Below are 19,397 nucleotides of genomic sequence, written 5' to 3' on the forward strand. Positions count from 1 at the left end.
AATTGTAATGCAAATGTCCCCATGAGAAGGGATTTACAATACATTTACATTCAAGTGAATAAACATCTTTGTTTTGACTGCCCTCTGATGGGTAGAAAAAGAAATGTTCACTCAAAAAAAAAAAAATCCTGCATTGCACATTGATTGAAACAAGGAAGGTTAGATAAAATTTAAAATGTAGGCTATGTAGCTTGCTAGAATCACAGTGTTGCTTGCTGAAGCGGTCATCTGAGAGTAACTATATAATTGTTGTTTTGGGAGATTTTAAGGATGTACAGTGTACCATTGGGGCCATGTTTTTGCAAGTGACCACTATAAAAAAAGTTCTAGTTTTCATTTCATCACTCGCAATAGATAACAAGATAATTTGGCGAAATGATGCATCTTACCATATACTGCCTTTTTTAGTTTTTTTTTTTTTAGTTCAGCTAAAGTTTGTTTTCAATGTTTATGCTGCTTAACTGCTGTAGTAGCTGGAACACAAACAAGGGCAAGAGCAATACTACTACCACTATCACCACCAGTACTAATACTACTATTAGTAGTACTACTGCAACTACTACTACTACTACTGCTATTAAAATTAATAATAATACTAAGAAGAAGAAGAAGAAGAAGAAGAAAAATAACCGTTATTATTATTATTATTATTATTATTATTATTATTGATGTATTTCGACTTGACGGAGTTATTATAGCTCCTCCTGTATTATAGTAATTGCTAAAAAAAAGTATATACTTGAATGCTGAAAAATCCTATTTCATCTACACATGAAACGATAAAATTAATGGAAGAAAAAACATTTGATTTTCAAAGAACATTCTACACTTCTTGAAGTGGGAGAAAGGGGGCACATACGCACTGTGGCGCAAGCGCAGATGAGCGCCCCCTCCGTGACACCGGCGGTGCTCTCTTTCTCGCTGCTCCGTAGCAGAATCGGAAAATAAACTGCGTGGACTACCGCTGCAAGGAAGGTGGCGGCACGCTTCGTGAAGGACTAGCTAACTGTACATGCATCACTATCGAAGAAAGACTCCAGAAAACCCAAGGTAAAGCCTCACAACGCAGTTGTTTATAGTGCAAACGATTTTCTACAACATTTATGTCATTATTATGGAGTATGAAATTCAAACGTTTATGATGGAGGTGATGCATCAATAGAAATGAAAGTTGCCCGCATGTGTTTCTGTACTACTGACTGATGCTTGCTATTCAACTTACGTGGGAAATTAAATAATATTGTTTGAGAAGGGGCCTGCTACTTCAGAAATGTTGATATTCATGTAAACGTGTCTATAGAAGCCCGCTGTAAATCGGTCGTTGATTTTCTTTCCAGATGATTCGGGGAGTTTTCTGGGAAGTTAGAGCCTTGTATTTCTGTGTCGTAATTACGGTACACTGACTGTGCAGGAGCAGGCCGAAGAGGCCCCGGTAAAGTCAGATACTGATTGACGGCTCACTCGGCCTATAAGATCTCTAAGTTCAGGTTCTGCTAGTGGTCTTGGCCAATGATCTTCTTCGAAATCGGTATACAGATGAAAAAGTAAGCAATGTGGATTTACTTCCCTAGGAAGATATTTATGAATAATAATATAGGCATACGTTGCTGTTTGTGAAGCCGCAATCTTTATCTGAAGTGTAGGTGCTTTTATTGCGACTCTTTATTGTCGAAGCTATCAAACTAGATGTCTAACATGATAAAGGTTGCAAACACGTTTCCCATCATTGATACTGTGTTAGTTGGCGAGCTAGCAAGCCATATTTGGTGGAAAAGTAAAAGAAAACATATTAGTATTGGTAATATTATTTTTAAGCTTATGTTTGGCTATCTGCTGCAAACAAACTAAAGTTGTGTCTTGTGAAAGTCCGCTCTTAAGTGCCTATCCATCTGCGCGTAGCCGCGGATCTTGCTATCGTGTTAGCGAGCTAGCTAACGTTAGCTAGTCGTGTAGCATAAACAACGGGGAGGAAACGTATTGCGCGCCATTTGCGTCATTTCGCTTCCAGGCTACTGTAGCAGTGATTGTGCGTTTCGTAGCGAGGAAAAAATGGGTTGCTGAAACATTCACTGGTCATCTATACGATGTTTGTGATGTGTTAAGCTATTATCTAATCATAGGTTACCAGAGTGGTTATACTTGATCTGGTACCTAAGAACCTTGTTACGTTAGTAGACCTTTAGAATCTTGAGCACGTGCTCATTCGCATAGTATCCGCTTTGCGGAGGGTAGAGTGAGCTAACAGTTACCTTTGTTAAAACTTTGGGCCACCCATCACCTGCTGTATAATCTAATACAACGCAATCTATACACTTTTTGGTTTTAAGCGCAAACCACCTTTAAAGGTTTGTATTCTTGTAAACAAGACACATTTAAAAATGGCGTGCCTTTTTGCCGGTTGCTAGCTTGCCGAGTACCGAGCCGACGACATAATGCACGCTTTGAAGCTACGCTAGCTAGCGACATTAACAGTTCACGTGGTCTGTGGTCCTCTGTCCCTGGGCACAGGGAGGCTTTCTAATTTACTGCTTTTATCGCCGAAGTACACGAATGTAAAATTAATCATTTTTAATCGGTCATGGCGGAATATTAATGGTCCCTAACCTAACGTCAGCTAACAGACTACTAATGTTAAGAGAAAAAAAACGGTACCTAGTCTATAGTTATGATGTAGACGGTAATTATAACTTAGTGGGCAAACCCTGATCTTAGCCATCTTGCGACATAGTCGGATTAAGTTTAAAAATTAATGTATTTATGGGGGTATGGTGAAATATTGCTATTACGTGGCAGACCGAATAAATAAAATGTCAAAATATATTAGACTAATGGGGGTTATTGACGTTACCATAGTAGGGCGCTAAGCTTTACCTGTCTGTTGTACTAGTTTTGTCAAGGGAAGCCAAATAACGTTAGCTAGGTGTCTTTATGTGGAAAGAAGCCATTTCCGTAACGTGGTAGTGAGCTTGTCTTTCCCGTTAACGTTATAACGGTTGGAAAAACCTGGTTAACGATGATGCCGTATTTGTATTGGTTGCTGTTCACATGTTTAATCGCAAATCCAAGACACGAATGCAGTGTATCACTTATTTAGAAAATAGTTGTTTAGTAAGCCCAAATGGAATGGCCCTTGCATAACAGTATAAAAGAGTCTTTCGTGGTTTAAGAAAAGCATGTCCAAAGCTTGGCTCATCATTCAAGTGAGACGTCTAATAGGCGTACATAGTCGGCTTTACACTAAGTGCGACTGAAGAAGTTTAAATGGTTTATGCTCTCATTGCATCATAAAACTGTACTTTTGCACAAGAGTGATGTTGGAAGTAGCAGACCATATTTTATGGGTGCAAAGTGAACGTGTCACACGAATATACCAGTCTAAGTAATAATAATAAAATGCAACTACATCATTGAAAAGCTGTCAGTTACCCCATTCGTGTTTTGAGCAGTTTTTTAGTTATGGATGTGGCTGAGGGTGAGTGCTGAAGAATGGTCTATGTAAAGACATATGGGACATGTGGCTGCATAGCATTTCCTGCGGCATTACTTTAAGGGTAAGGCTGTTCATTTCTTCAGTGCAGGAAATACTTGTGTTTCGTCAAGTCCACTTGTCCTCTTTGATTTTTAAAGGCCCAGTTCCTCAATTTTGCTTGCTGTGCTTTGGCCCTGTAATGCCTCGGCGATCCTTGCAGCAGGCTAATCAACACCCAGAGCCAGGGCGGTAGAGTCGCAGCTGAAGCGACAGACTTGTTCCCAGGCATCACCCCTCTCTGCGGTTGAGCATTGTCCAGTGTTCGGCAGCACAAACGGAAGACAGTCTGGCGTCTGTCCTCCTCTCTCCTCACGTCGCAGGCGTTCTGCCTGTCGGCGGTCAGCAACGCTCAGCTCTTTGCTAATTAGAGCCGCCTCGGCATGCACCTGCTCTTTTTTTTTTTTTTGCACTGCTCCCTGCTTGGCCAGCTCTTATAGCACCTGTGTAATTGCTGCTCTGAGGCAAGTGCCCTGCTATGTCTAATTAAGATATCAGAAGAGGAGACAGGAAGTCCCCACATGGCTGGGCTCGACAGTTATCCGAACCGTGCCAGGAGGGGGCAGCAGTGCGCTCAGAGTTTTGTATTTGTCTGGTTGTACCATGATCATGCACCAATGCCCATTCATGTTTTTTTTTTTTTTTTTTTTTTCTCCAACATGTTTTTTTTCCGGTCTACTCCATGCCACTAAAAATCAAGATTGGTACTAATGATCTGCTGCGGTTCCAGTCTTAAGCTGTCATGTGCTTATGCAGTCATCTTTTTAGTTGACACTTCAGAGTAAACATAGCATAGGCTGGGTTTTTGAGACTAAAACCAGTCATAAAACTCTAGCCAGAGGCATGAATATCCCTGAAGTGATTTGCTTTCCAGCCAGTTGTCATATTTTTGTGCCTGTTCCCTTCATGTTATTGGACGTGTGGGCCCATTTGGCCTTTAATTTATGGAACCTGACATCGTGTCCTGGTTTGTGTGGTAGGTCTTGAATGTGTGCAGCATGACCAAGACGCCCCCCAACAGAAGAGGGATATCCTTTGAGGTGGGAGCACAGCTTGAGGCTCGAGACAGTCTGAAGAACTGGTCAGTGTTCTCTCTCTCTGATCTCTTTCTCATTAATATAAGTCACCTCATCACAATGGTATTTTACACTCATAAAACACGGTGCTGTATTTTTTTCCCAACAGAAAAGCATTTTTGTTATGCCTTCTTTTTGGTGTTTTTGGTCTGTGCCCTCCTGACTATGTCATTGTTAATTCCATTAATTCAATTTTTCATTGTACTTCGTAAATGGGAATCTCAGGTATGCAGCCAACATTGAGAAGATTGACTATGAAGAGGAGAGAGTGCTGATCCACTACCGCCAGTGGAGCCACCGCTACGATGAGTGGTTTGACTGGAGCAGTCCGTACCTGCGTCCGGTAGAGAGGGTACAGCTGAGGAGGGAGGGGCTTCAGGAGAACACCCCTGTCCCGGTAAGTGTACAGTACAGTCATACAAACCCACAGCAGCAGAACGTCAAAAAATAACTTGGTGCATTACTAAAACAAAAACAACTTACTTTGCAAAGCTTGGGCCATATAACCAAATACGTGCGTCATGTTGTGCAATCACTGCGATACACGCCTTAGGGTGTAATTATTGGTAAACTCATGGAGTATTCCTAGTTATTACCATTGTATTCTTCTCTAATTACAGTTTTTATTTACTTTTACCTGACACATGCACTTTTGTGCTGTTGTAATGAATTATAAAGCTGTAAGTATATGCCTGAAAATAATGGGCCTTACCGTAGTGTTTGAAAGAAATGTGTCTCAGTTTTGGCAACACCGCGAATGCCTGATGTTTGACCTATAGTCCGTAATTTGTGAAAGCAAAACTGACCCACAAAATAAATATTTTATATAAGATTAATCCAACCGCATCTTATATAACCCTGCTTAGTTTATGCCTAGCTGGCTGTTTTTGGGCATGAAGTAGCAGCGTGTGTATTGTTTTGTTCTATGTAGTCATGTTGCCTCAGCAACTTAAGATTTTTTGAAAAATCTGCCATGGCTGCATTCTTTTTTTGGGTACTGTGTTGTCAGGTCTCCCTATCACTCTAATTGAAATCTCCATGTTCCCTACAGTTATTGGTGTTACATGCAACAGAGAGCTGTTGCGTACAGTATTCTCAACTTTCTCCCTTTTGTACTTTTTCCCTCTTGTGATTTTTCATAAGGTAAAAACAAGCAAGTATGATGGACAGTTCTCCCACTCCCTGAGCTGTCAGCTAAGCAAGGTATCAGAAAAGGGTAGCCACCGGTCAGGCGGGATTGTAAAAACAAATGAGCTCTCATCACCTAGGCTTCTGCCTCCTCACCCCGATCTTAGAGCAGCAAGAAATGTTCTTTCTGGTTGCACTGCTGTTACATATTTTTTAAATAACTACAACATACATTTGAAAAAGTGTTCTTTCTCTCACTAGTGCAGATTTTTGTCACTGCCAGTACAGCAGTGAGCAGCCAGACCCAAAACACAAATAATTCCAACACACAACTCATGACCCCTTAACTTTGAGCACGCTAGCACCTTCCATTGTTATTGTTATATTTGTCTGGTGGTGAATTCATCAGATACCAAATAATCTTTAATCTGTGTTTTTGTCTCCTGCAGGGGTTTCATGTCAATGAAAAGGTCCTGGCTAGTTGGTCTGATTGCCGTTTCTATCCTGCTAAAGTCTTGGCAGTCAACAAAGATGGTAGGCCCTCTGAAAATACAAGCAGACACATCCAGTGCAGATAACTAGCCTTTTTAGTTATTATTGTGTTCACCTCTTTATGATTTATTAATTCTACAATGCACTTTTCCTTGACGTACAATTAGAAACTTGTAATTTTTCTGTGAAAAAATTGAATTGATGTATGACTGCATGGAACATAAAATGGGATGCTCTGGAAGTTGTATTTGTGAAAATGGTTTGGACAAAAATTGTTTGCATTGGTTAATTTGTTTTGTTTGCTTTTCAGCCTCGTACACTGTTAAGTTTTTTGATGGCGTCATCCAGACTGTCAAGGGAATTCATGTGAAACCCTTTTACAAGGAGGTTTGTCTTTTTCTGATATCTGTCCTTCAGGTTTGTGTTGTTATAGAAATGAACCAATGATGGCTTAAGAAAAAAACTTTGATATAGATTGTGACCTGTGTGATGACACAACATGCTTGCACCACAGAGGTACTGCATTTCATGCACTGCTGATACGGTAAATTAAGGGAAGATGTTATCCTCAAAAAAGCTTTATCATGTTGATCTTGAATCTCTTATTTATTATTTATTTATGATATTTTCCAGCCAAACTCACAAGCAAAGCTTTACAGAGACTTGTTGGCTCTCAAGACTCCTGCTCTCAGCTTAATAATAAAGTAGTTAAAAAGAAGTTAAAATTTCATTATACATATCACATTTGTCAGATTTTTCCTTCATAAGTCGATGTCCATGCTCATCAACATTTTCATGAATGTGGAGCTTGGCTGCAGTTTGCATTTGTGGTATATCATGAAATAGGGTAGTACTGGCCCAAGCATAACCCACTATGGCTGGAAAAATATCGGTTCTTCTTATCAGCCCAGGATTTCATTTTGGTGCATCTCTAGTGTAAACTTCTTGAAGATGGCCTAACAGAGAAAGATGGTATTTCCTGTCATTTATCAGATACGTTCACATTCCCCGTTTTGGTTTTTCCTTGCAGAGAGGTGGAGGTAGAAACAAGCCCCAAGACAGAAACAGGGAAAAGCATCCAGTTACAAGAGAGCATAATGGCAAAGACAGGAAGCCTCTGGAGAATGGGCGTGGCATACAGGAGAATGGCAGCAGCAAGAGCCAGAGGGACAAGCGTGGAACATCTTGCCAGGACACAGAGAGCGACACTGAGGAAGAGGAGGATAACAAACCGAAGGAAGGAAAGGGCAACAAGCCAAAAGTGACTAAGAATGCCTCCACAGAGGAAGTGCAAGTTGAGCACCGAAAGAGAATGACCGAGGAGGAGGAGAAGATTGAGAAAACTAGGAATCAGGAGTCTGAAAGAGAGGACACTAAGCCAGACAAAGATTTGATCATGGAGGACAGCAAGGTGAAAGTGGAGGCGGGAGGTGAATCGGGTAGAAGGCGGACAAGGGAACGATCCGGGACATCGGAGACGGGCTCCAAGGTGGAGATGGAGGAGATAAACGGAGTGAAGGAGAAGGAGGAGAGCGAGCCAGCAGGAGGAGAGGACCAGTTGGGAGGACAGCAGCAGAGCTCCAGCAGCCTGTTGGATGGAGACATGAAAGAGGAGGGAGGGTCTGAGCCCGCTACCAGGCCCTGTACAGAGGACGAAGGGGAGCCCCCAAAGGACGGCCCCTCCCACACCAGGAGGACACGGGGCAGACTCACAGAGGGTGAGCCAGTCTTGCTCTTTCAGACTAGTTTTAAATGAACATGTACAAAATGTTACACATTCCAAGTTTGCAAACTTGCCAAATGGTTTGTTAAAGAGACACTATGGTCAAAAGGTTGTATTTCATATATAACTCCTTACTGAGAAGAAACCAGTTTATCTGAGGTTTCAATATGCGGTTTATGCGCTGAAAGTGTTCCCAAAATTTCTCTGGAACTGCGCCTAGTTCCTCTGCTGACTCACAGCGAGTCAGATCTGCTTTATTTTCATTTTGGTCTTCAGGGAGGGGCGTTGAGCTTTTGGCTTACTGTGCTTTGGAAGAATCGGGCTCAGCCAAGGCCTTGTTTCATACATGCTGTACAGCTTGGAAATGATACATTGTGACATGAGTAAATCTTTAAAAGGAAAGGTGTGGCAGAGGGCTTGTAGTCAACTAAAGCCGAACAATGGTAGCTTGTGACACACAAGACAGTTTTTGTGTACTGGTGGGGTGTTTTTGCCCATTTATTCACCAAGGAGGTCCTTGGGTAACACATGCCATGTAGCACTAAATAATGTACAGCCCACAACTGGCTACCCATTTCAGTTACTGGTGCATATCTCATGTGAGCCTGCATTTTTATCTGATGCTTGAGTCCTGTCTGTTAGAGTGCTCAAAAAGCACTTTGCTTCCCCAAGTCAGAATAGGACCCCGTTGTGACTTCTCAACTTGCCTTTATTCACAGGAGGGCGGGGGGAAAAGCTGCGTGATGTCATCGAACTGAGAAAGAGAAAAATCTGCCTGGGACAGAACACGCCCTCTAAGAAGAGCAAGCCAGACACTAGCACAGGTCTGCCTGATCTGTAGTGTTTTTTTTAGTGGAATTTTTGTTTACAGTTATTGATGCATCAACCATTCATTTGTGCACCATTTCCAAGTGTTGCCAAGTTGGAGGGAGACAAATTCATTCTTAAAATAAATGAGCATGATGACTAATGTGAACCTTGTAATAGTGACAGAAATAATGCCAGTACAATGTCTATAGCCGTCTCTAATATTTTTATTGTGGAGTATGTGCTTGAAAATGATCTCACTGTTAGAATAATTCTTGACTACAGCCATCTGTTACTTCAGCATGGTGTGTCCTGTTCTCAACTTTGTCACCCTCACCACTGTTCTGGTATGAGGAGGCATGTTTCTCTGGTTGAATATTTGACAGAGGGTGTCCTCAATGGACCAAACCCACCTTCTAAATATCAAGTATATACTTCTGGCTCCAGGATGCAGATTTAGAACGCCAGCTGTAAGGCTTTGTTTCCATGAGTAGTGAATGGCTTAACCAGAGCTGATTGTGCTGAACTGTTATGTATGTTGCCCGGTGGTTCACCTGTCTGTAATTGTCATTAACTATTATGTATTTTTGCAGCTCTTAACTTTTTGCTATGCTTATTTTTATGACATGTAAGACTTTCAGGCAAGTATATCAATTCTGAGCTGTCCTTTATACCCCCTTTCAGACAGAAACAGTTCTACAGAATCCAGGCCTACAACGAATCCGTCCAATCAGAAACAGTCTGAACCAGACTCCACCCCCACACCCTCAGCTGTGGCCACCAATGATAAAGAAGCTCAAGGGGTGACTGTTTTGACAGATAACCCTAAACCGGCAGTGGATGAATCTCAGCTATCGCCTGCATTACAAGGTGTGAGCACTGTGAGGAGTATATATATTAATAGTTCAACACTGTGAGTTTTTGTACATGTGGGAAAAGAAAGGTGAAAACGTATTTTTTATTTCTTTACAGCTGTACTGAGACGCCAGGTCCATCTGCCAACCACCAACAAATACAGCAGGGAGCCGTGTGAGTACTGTAACCTTTGTGTGTCCATTTATACGCACACGCACACACAGTCACAAATGGCCAAACTCACTGATCCATTATGTCCTATTCCTTCAGTGTACAGAGTCATTAAAAACCAACCTCCACCAATTCTGTCCATCGAACTTGACCACAACCCCTTCAAGTGCAAAGCCCCCGGCTGCCTCAAGTCCTTCCGCAAGGCCAAGCTCCTGCACTACCACATGAAGTACTACCACGAGGCGGATAAGACCAGCGAGAACGACCTGAGCCCCACCAGGAGCATCCAGACAAGGGCATCGGAGAAGCAGGCTGCCCAGGAGAGCCCCAAGAGGAGGCGCACCATCTCAGCCTCGATGCGTGAGTCCCTCTGGCGCAGTCAGTCTCCCTCACGTTTTGGGCCCCTCCTTTTCACTGTTTCGGCACGCTTGCAGTCAGGGCTTTTATGAAAATATTTGCAAAATGTTCGTTTTTATCTTCACCTATCAATAGACATTTGGCTTTAGCCGATACATTTTTGTTGTGTCTCGGCCTTGGAGGTCACGCTTACGTGTTCATGAGCCCGTGGGACTGTGTTTGTGCTAATAAAGGCTCACGGCCTTGGCTGTCCCGTGCCGTCCGTCCGTCTGTCTGTCTCCTCCGCAGACTCCTCGCTGCACGGCACCCACAGAGCCCTCCACTCCCCCCGCGGCGACGGCAAGGCCACGCGGCTCAACGAGAAGAGGCGCACGTCAGCGCCCCCTGCGGTCTGCGCTGCGGATCAGCAGCGGCCCCTGCTGCGTGAGAAGAGCAAGGAGAACCAGCTGGAGAAGAGACGAAAGCCGCTGGAGAAGGAGAGGGAGCGGAGCGGGGCCGAGACAGGTGCACACACCTTCCTGCCCCAGGCCAGCTTCACCCATAAGTCAATATCTGTAATCTGACACGACAGTCAAGATCTTGTTACATAAATGAACGCTAATGTCTGTATGTGTCAAGCTTGTATAAATATGAATGCCTTTTTTGTACCATATTAACGATGAAAGAAACGTATAGGCTACATAGAATTGAATATGGGCAAAATTCTCCTTTAAGCATGGACCATCTTCACAAATGGGCTGCACTTTTTCATGTACAGCTGTAACAAAAGAGAGAGAAAAGCTGAAAGAAAAGAAGCACAGGGACTTTCTCCGCATCAAACTGAAGAAAAAGAAGAAGAAGAAAAAGAAGTCCAAGTCAGGTAAGGGATTCCGGGCTCTGTTCAGCCAGCAGTAACCTCTCTTGCTTTGCCTCTATGCGCTTTCCTCCTGTCTGACAGAAGAGGGGCGACATGGAAAAGGCTGCAACTGCTGATTGTAGCCCAGGCTGGTGTCACTTGGATCTCCCAAACTCAATTCATTTAGTCACAAGTCTCCAATCTGGCCACTAATCTGGTCAATATCCAGAAATGTCAGATTATTTGGATCTGTGGGGAACACTGGACAGGATGACCCCTGAACTTTGAAGTCTGTATGCTTCTGCCCTGGGAAAGCAGTCCATTTCATTGACCGGTTTATTTAGGATTATCAGTATAATTTATAGTTCTCTCATATGGAGGGTTCAGAAAGATAACTGATGAATACCGTAAATGTTTCCTCTGACGTTTTGCATTCATTGGTTAATTTACGCAGGACCATGCACCAAGGCAATACGTTTTTCTACCCAAAACATTATTGTGTTGGGCACAATAAAATTACTTTCTGTTATACCATGTGATGATGCATGATGCATTTAACACCTGGAGATGGTTACATTCAAGCTGAAATAGAAACTGAAAGATCTCTTACAGCATTTACAACTTTATTAGAGAACAGACCCTGCGGATTTGCCTTTGTTTAGTCACCATGCCTCACATGCACTCTTCTCATTTTGTGGGGGCAAATGTAATTGGATTACTTCCACTGGTTCCAAACAGAATACACCCTATACTGTTAGAAGCAGATCAGAAAACTGCAGGTTGGACATCTCAGTAGCATTTGAGAATATCATTAAAATAACTTCAGTTTCTCAGTTGTGTTCCAGCGTGTTCTATATGCTATCAACAGCAAGAGGTGGAGGGAAGTTGTAATCATTCTCTATATAGTTGTGTATTGTTTGTGAAATTTTTTTGCAGTTAAAGATGTATTATTTTTATAGCCTACACTGAGCACATAAGTTAGTGCAAACTGTGAAGGATACCTTGAAATTATTATAATATACTGTACACCATGACTGTCCTGAAGCTAAGTGTGCTGTCGGATTGTTTTTAGAATGTGTGGTGAGTTTAAGAAGGTCTCACCAAATACACAAATTAATTTAAGTTCTGTTACCGTACAAAATTAAATTGGTCCTTTCATTTTTGCTATTTTCATTGAATTTGATTGTCATTGTTTGGTCCATCTGGAACAGTTTGTGAACATTGTTCTTCTGTCCCTTGGTAGAGTAGCCTTTTGTTTGTTTGTGTCCTGAAATTTGAAGTGTTTAATTTTCTTATGCATTTGCTTTCCCCTTGACAGAGTATACGGGTAGTGAAGAGAATATTGACATCTCAATGTTCAATGTTCAATCCAAATTGAATTTGTTACACAAATTCCCCCTTTCACACAAACACAAGTTGTCATACAACTCCAGCCCGGGATACAACACAGAACAGATACAAGTGGACGGTGGGTATCAAGAGCTTGTATCTTTTCTCTTTTCTTGAGTTTTTCTTCCTGCTTTTTCAGTATACTCTTTGCTAATGCCATTTGCTGGTCCTTTAGATGACACTTTTGCCTGCTTTTGTGCTCTCTGGCTGTGTTGCACTGAAGCACATTCAGCTTGGTTTCAGTGGACCTAAGGAAAAAGTGAACAGGATCAGTAGGAATAGACTTCATTTGGAGGAAGAGCATTGAGAAATGCTGCATATGCAGGCCTTAATCAGGGTTCGTGCGGTCATGAAAAACCTAGAAAAGTCATTGAAATTTAAAATGCAATTTCCAGGCCCTGGAAAAGCTATGGAAAATAATATTTTCTGAAAAGTAATGGAAATGTAGCTAAAGTTGCATCAAATATAATTACTAATTAATCAAATCATAAAAATAGTATGTATAGTAATAAAATGTAAATTGGCACGTAACCTTCGCGGTATTTTGGTGGTGTGAGAAGTTAATTCGGCCTGGCTCAGTCTGTTTACAGGCACGCTTCTGCTAATGTAGCAGTTAGTAAACGCAGGCCCTACTGTGCCGACAATATACCAGGGAAGTGCAGCTTCAATAATATATCAGGGCTCGAAATTAACTTTTTTACTTGGTAGCACTTGTGCTCCCAACTTCAACACTATATGCAATACATTTTTTATTGATAAAAAACGACAATATAACAGTACTGTTTACAAATAACAGTTAAATTGTCACGCCTAAAATGTGTCGTTTGAATGCGTGTTATGCATTCAAACGACCAAGCGCTTCTCGTCACATTAATACCGCTAATTAAATCAACCGTCAGTAAACGGCATCGGAGAAATTAGCTGTTTCAACTGGGTCGCTACACAAAACACTACGTTAATGTTTTAAAATAAATGCTGTAATCGTTCGCTTCAACTTTTCAGCTTTCGATAAGGCTAATAAATTGAACATAAACTTTTGTCTTCAGGTAACATTAGTTACCGCGTTAGGTCTCTGTCGCGTGACAGTGGAGTGCTGCGAAAGGGAGTGATTGAAGGCTAATATTAACCAATTTAAAATCGGCATTAAAGGTAAGAATGTCAAGCTCACGATTGGTTAGAAGGGTCACCGTCAGCTCCCAAGGCACATATTGAGTGTACTAACTAGCGAATGTACAGAGGAAGAGACGTTAGACTGAAAAAAGAAAAGAAAAAAAAAAGGTCGCACCAGAACAATTATTTGCACTCGCACAAATGCTCCCAATTATATTTCGAGGTCGCACAGGTAAAATTTCGGGAGCATATGCGACCAAAATGGTCGCAATTTCGAGCCCTGTCTGAGACATTGACAAAAATGTTAAACTATTCGAATTAAAATATGAGAGAATGTATCTAAGTGTGTCTGTCTGGTGTTTATTTGTTTTAGAGAGGCACCATATGTTGCAGATGCAGACCTAATTTTACTTAGTGTTACAATAAATAATTTTAAATCGTCCCGCTGAGATAAAGTCATTTGTTTTGGTCATGGAAATTCAGTTAAAGGTTGTGGAGAAGTCATGGAAAAGTCATTGAAAATCATTGGTGAAAAAGTGTATGAACCCTGCTTAATGCTCCCAATCAGTAAAGAAAATAATGGTTCCATGGTGGTAAGTTCTTGAGCCATTACCTGAGACACATTTATACAGATTCTGGTTGAATGTCGAGGTGAGATACCTCCCAACTGTCCCTATGTGGACACTTTAAAAATCTCATAGGATTTCTCTATTTTAACCCATGCTTTAGCCTGCGTACTTGTTTATTGCTGTTCTTGTTCCATGCAAAGTAAAAAATAAGAATAATAAAAAAGACAGATTTAACCAAGTCAATTTGTGACCTAGAAGACACCACTGGAAGAAATGTGTAGTAATGTTAAGGGCATTTTAATCAGCGAACGTTTCTTACTCTCAGTATTCTGCTCTCAGTGATTTTGTGGTAGCTGATGAAATTATTTTTTCACACTTCATATTTCATAGACGTGCTGAGCTTTCAGGCTTAGCCATTCACTTGCAATTAAAATAATTGAGCTTTTGTGCATTCACTGATCAGTTGTTTCTGCTTAATTAAATTGTGTGGAACATGTTTAGTACATCAGGCAGTGAAAGTGCTTTTAACAAGGTGTCACTCGTAGTATTTGGAGATGCTAGCATGGGAGGCCAGTCCTTTGCAGACAGCGGGCTCACACAAACCTGAGCGCATGGCAAGGTCTGAACGGCCCTTCCCCTCTTCCCCAGATGAGGACAGCGCGAGCGACTGGTCCACAGACAGTCCGGTGTGGAGTGAGGACGAGCTGGGGGTGGAGCTGGACGTCACCACGCCCCCCCAGGAGCAGGGCGTGTCCATGTCGGCGCATGGCTTTGAGATTGTGCGCTGTGTCTGCGAGGTACAGGAGGAGAATGACTTCATGATTCAGGTGAGGGAGCAGCGTGCCTGGTCAGCCCTTCTAGCCTTTACGGAGCTGCTCACAATCCACTTTAATCACTAAGTATTTAAGTGGCACCTGCATCTCAGTGCCCTCAGATGTGATGGGATATTACGTGTACGTGTGAGTCACTCAGACTGATGTATTGTTCAGTACTATTTGCACAGTGGGAAATATTTAAATGCACCATGCTGCCTGACTTGTAACGGCTGGTTGTGATGGAGTCTTGTATGTCCTACATGTGCAGTGTGAGGAGTGTCTATGCTGGCAACATGGCACCTGTATGGGGCTCCTGGAGGAAAATGTTCCAGAAAGGTACACCTGCTACATATGCAGAGACCCGCCAGGTGAGCACCATGCAAACGCTGTCCCTGCTGGAGGCAGTGCGCATGTGCATTTACAATCCACGGTCCGTTCACGTACCAGGAGAACTTCCATTTGGCATACCCTTTGTTTCCTAAAAAGAAAATTGCAACAATATCTTAAGGATCAGAGAAGGAATACGGCCATGTTGTATTATATTTCTTTGTATTTAAGTGCAATGCATAGTGTAATAAATATAATTTTGAAATGGGATACTGACTGCAGAAGTTTACGCTAACAGAAGGGTTTGGAGCTTGAAGACGTATCTGTATTCCAGTATGTGAGTGCACATGAACGCTTGTGTTTGTGCAGGTCAGAGGCAGAGCCTACGGTACTGGTACGACAGGGACTGGCTGAGCAGCGGGCACATGTACGGCCTGCCATTCCTGGAGGAGAACTACTCCCACCAGAACGCCAAGAAGATCGCCGCCACCCACCAGCTGCTGGGAGACGTGCACCGCGTGATCGAGGTCCTCAACGGCCTGCAGCTGAAGATGAGCATCCTGCAGTGAGTTCGGTCTTCCTGTCAGTCACATGATCAAGAACTGGGGAAGGGGAGCACAGCCCAGGAATTCGGAAAGGCAATATCGACAGGGAAAGGATGAAACAAAGCTTTATAACAAGACAAAAAGAGCAATTCACTTCCGGTTGCTGGCAGGAAGCAGGGAACGCATTCCTTAGCCGTATTAATCGATTTGGGGGGGAATCCTAGTACATCTACATAAATGAAATAGACTTACCTCAGCATGTTGGGCTAGCATTTCTCCTCATACCGCTCTGTCGTCCCTTTAGGACCCAGGCGCACCCAGACCTGAAGCTGTGGTGCCAGCCGTGGAAGCAGGCCGAGAAGCCGAGGAAGAGGGGCGGGGCCGACACGGGTGCGATGCCGTCCCCGGCGACGGACGAGGGGGGGGAGGAGCGAGAGAGGAGCCGAGCGGCGGAGGCCGCGGCGGAGAAGCAGCCGTGCCGCGCCCCCTCCTTCCAGGACTCGTACATCAGCAGCGAGCACTGCTACCAGAAGCCGCGCACGTACTACCCCGCGGTGGAGCAGCGGCTGGTGGTGGAGACGCGCGGCTCCGAGCTGGAGGACAGCCTGCGCAGCACCGAGGACCTGCTGGAGCTGGAGCAGCGCTACGGGGGCCCGTTGGACCCCGACCGCGGCAAGATACACCTGCAGCTGGACCGGCCCCTCCACACCAAGGTGACCACGGCCTGTCCTCTTCATTCATTTCATAGGAGAGGTCACTTTGTTTGGCTATTTCAGAGAATGCATTAATATGGAGATGTGTATCGTACATTGCCAAAAAGCTTAGAAATATCAATATTTTATTGCCATATTGCTCAGCTCTAATCACAAGCCTGGCTGTAGTTCTGTAGTAGGCCGTGGCTAAAGGTGGTGCTTGTGCGTGTGGTTCCAGGAGGCGGACTGCTGTAAGAAGCTGAGCGTGGAGCACAGCTACGAGGTAAAGAGCGAGGACGGCGATGCCGGGGGTAAGAGCAGCACGGACAGCAGCCTGCAGCAGCAGTGGCAGATCAACCTGCTGGACCACATAGAGGCCGTGCAGGACGAGGTCACGCACAGGATGGACTTCATTGAGCGGGAGCTGGACGGTGAGTCCTACACTACAGACACACGGCGTCGCTCACAGCCTTACAGGGGGATTTAAGGCTGATTAACCAGTCCAGCAGCCTGTAATTCATTCCAGCTTGTTATTCATTTAAGGATACTGTGAAAACTCTCAACTGCAGTCTCACCCCGGGCTAGAATATTCACTCATTGATGGTGACGTCTGTGCAACTGTGAAATTTCTGTTCCTCTACATGCACGGTCTCAAAAGGTGTCTGCTTTGCTGAGTCCTGATGAGCATGGCATTGACTGAAATTGTGTTAGCTGGATTAATGTGGGTACTGACGGCCATAACATCGCACTTCCTCTCCCTCCTGCCCGGTCTGCAGTGCTGGAGAGCTGGCTGGACTATACCGGAGAGCTGGAGCCCCCGGAGCCCCTGGCCCGTCTGCCCCAGCTCAAGCACCGCATCAAGCAGCTGCTGACGGAGCTGGGCAAGGTGCAGCAGATCGCACTGTGCTGCTCCACATGAGGGCGCCACCGAGCCCTGCAGCTCCTCATCCGCGCTGCGGGGAAGCCAGACGACAACAACCCAGACACTCGAGAATAAAATCCGACCAGACAGTATAACTCGCACAGTGGCAGACAAACCCTATTCAGGGCTACGGGAAGGAGGCGCACATGGACTTAACTGAGATGGCCCGGATGATTCATGGGAAATGTAGGCTGGCTGGGGGTTCGCAAGAGAAAATGTTGACTGCAAGACATGGCTCTTCTTTCAGAACTGCAGACGTCCTGCAGTCAGCTACCAGCTGAAGGATGTACTGTCAACCAAAATAAGAAATACAGTTGTTTCAGCACTTACTTTTCTGATATTATAAACCCTCTTTTTAATAATGTAAATTTAGTTATTTTTGTTACTGTCATAATCAGTGAAATGGGTTAAAGCATGTGTTTTCTGTCTGAATAACCAGTCTTACTGTAAAAGAAAACAAAAAAGAAAATATTCTTAAACGCTTGCTTGTCTCAGCAGTGGCTGTAAAAACAAAAAAGGTTAAAATGAAAATGGTCTTGTTGCCATGACAATATGTGATCTGTGTCACAGTGTAGAAAAAGAAAGGATTGTAACTAAGAAATTTTATGTAAGAACTGCAATTGCTGAGATTTTCTTAAGGGTTTGTATTCAATAAATGCTTTGAAATGCTTAATAATGGTTTTAACCAAAGGCTTGAGATGACTAGTAGAAAGTTAATTTCATTTGAACATGCAAATTCTCTGAATTTATGAAGGGAGTCTGATGTTCCGAAAGATTATTTTAAACCTATACTGTATTCATACTGAACCTTCTTACATATTATATAAAGCCATGTTTCCTCCCTCCATTTTTCCTATGACAATTGCCTTTTCCCATTTTCACTTCAATTCCTTTTTCTGTTTCAGTATAACAGACTTATGATGGAAAGTATGTGTGCGAAACTGAGAGACTGGTTTGTACCTTGGTATGTTGAAAATGCATCAGCCATAAGTAATGAAATTGTACAGTTTGTAGATTTCATTTTGTCAGATTTATTTTTACTGTAAATGTTTTTTAATTCATATTTTGTGTAATTTGTTTTTTTTTTTTTTTCCTTATCCCTTTGTCGTCTTAATGCTTGCTATCCAGCCGCATTGTTTTGTTTTGTTCCCTGGGTGATTTCTGTACTCCTCTTATTTATTATGAATGAAAAGGTAATTTATTTGACTTTTTCGTCCTACCTACAGTTATACCATATTGTGTGATTGTGTGTATTTTCCTGTAGAGAGACGTTGAGATTGGTTGCAGAGGGCCCAGACGGCGGTTTGGCATGCAGTCCAAGAAGGCCTTGCTCCCTCAGTAGATTCATTCCTGTACTTTAGCTACCTTCAACCCCAGTCCAATCTGTCATTTCATAGTCATGTTGCCTGTTTCTTCAGCGGTCTCAGCCTCACAATTAAGTTTTTTTATTTTCTATTCTTCCTTTGTATTTAAATTGTGTTGGTCTGTCCTGTCATATTTCAGCATTGAATTGGCTCAGCACTCTATTCAAGGGAAAAGAGAGAATCCTTTTTGGTTTTTCTTAGCTCTTCTCTATAGGTTAGTTAACTACTGACTTTGTGGAATTTTTAATAAACCTTGAAATCTCTGGATTCTGTAGCATCTCTGACCATGTTTTCCAGGTTTCGTTTTGAGGATTTATTACTTCGAAATTAACCTTCAAAGGGTATTTGCCTCAGCCTCTTATATCGCTTGTCAAAAATGAGTCTTTTTTTATTCTAAACATGTGTGAAGCTCCATGGAAAGCAGTGTTGTGCAGTTAGCTGTCTGTACAGCTGGAGTCCTTCACCAGCGATAGTGCTATTTTGTCAAGATAGAGTAGAACCATAGACTGAAGAAAATAAACACATTTTCAGAATGTGCTCTGTCTTGTATCAGCTTTTTTTTTTCTTTGTGGACACTAATCTCTCCACCAGGTGGTTCCCTTCCCCATGGACAGGTGGTGCTCTTATTGTGTACGTAGGATTAGTGTTGTTTTTTTTGTTTTTTGTTTTTTAACTGGTTCATTACAAATTACTG

General features: G+C 42.9%; 1 protein-coding gene across 6 annotated transcripts; it reads left to right on the plus strand.

Moving 5' to 3' along the window:
• The first annotated feature begins 883 nt into the window (after positions 1–883).
• On the plus strand, positions 884–18,970 carry phf20b (PHD finger protein 20, b). Of its 6 annotated transcripts, none has more exons than XM_064298562.1 (20): positions 884–1,050; positions 4,507–4,607; positions 4,828–4,999; positions 5,746–5,805; positions 6,180–6,264; positions 6,533–6,609; positions 7,253–7,940; positions 8,665–8,769; positions 9,437–9,622; positions 9,725–9,781; positions 9,878–10,138; positions 10,424–10,639; positions 10,893–10,994; positions 12,289–12,438; positions 14,687–14,865; positions 15,122–15,221; positions 15,550–15,745; positions 16,030–16,438; positions 16,656–16,848; positions 17,194–18,970. In XM_064298562.1, exons 2-20 carry the CDS (start codon positions 4,525–4,527, stop codon positions 17,334–17,336), a joined length of 3,462 nt encoding a protein of 1,153 aa, XP_064154632.1. In that variant the 5' UTR covers positions 884–1,050; positions 4,507–4,524; the 3' UTR covers positions 17,337–18,970. The 6 variants fall into 6 exon arrangements, with proteins under 6 accessions (XP_064154632.1, XP_064154636.1, XP_064154635.1 ...); XM_064298563.1 differs by lacking the exon at positions 884–1,050 and adding an exon at positions 1,516–1,544; XM_064298564.1 differs by lacking the exon at positions 884–1,050 and adding an exon at positions 2,003–2,345.
• Positions 18,971–19,397: the final 427 nt, after the last annotated feature.

This window comes from Anguilla rostrata, chromosome 11 (assembly GCF_018555375.3).
Source record: "Anguilla rostrata isolate EN2019 chromosome 11, ASM1855537v3, whole genome shotgun sequence".
Taxonomy (NCBI): domain Eukaryota; kingdom Metazoa; phylum Chordata; class Actinopteri; order Anguilliformes; family Anguillidae; genus Anguilla; species Anguilla rostrata.

Bases quoted from the DNA above. Each gene is read 5' to 3' on its own strand.
- phf20b (XM_064298562.1), top strand. From the start codon at position 4,525: ATGACCAAGACGCCCCCCAACAGAAGAGGGATATCCTTTGAGGTGGGA. The intron at 10,640-10,892 runs GTGCACACACCT...TTTCATGTACAG, and splicing joins GCGGAGCGGGGCCGAGACAG to CTGTAACAAAAGAGAGAGAA. The intron at 12,439-14,686 runs GTGGGTATCAAG...CCTCTTCCCCAG, and splicing joins AGAACAGATACAAGTGGACG to ATGAGGACAGCGCGAGCGAC.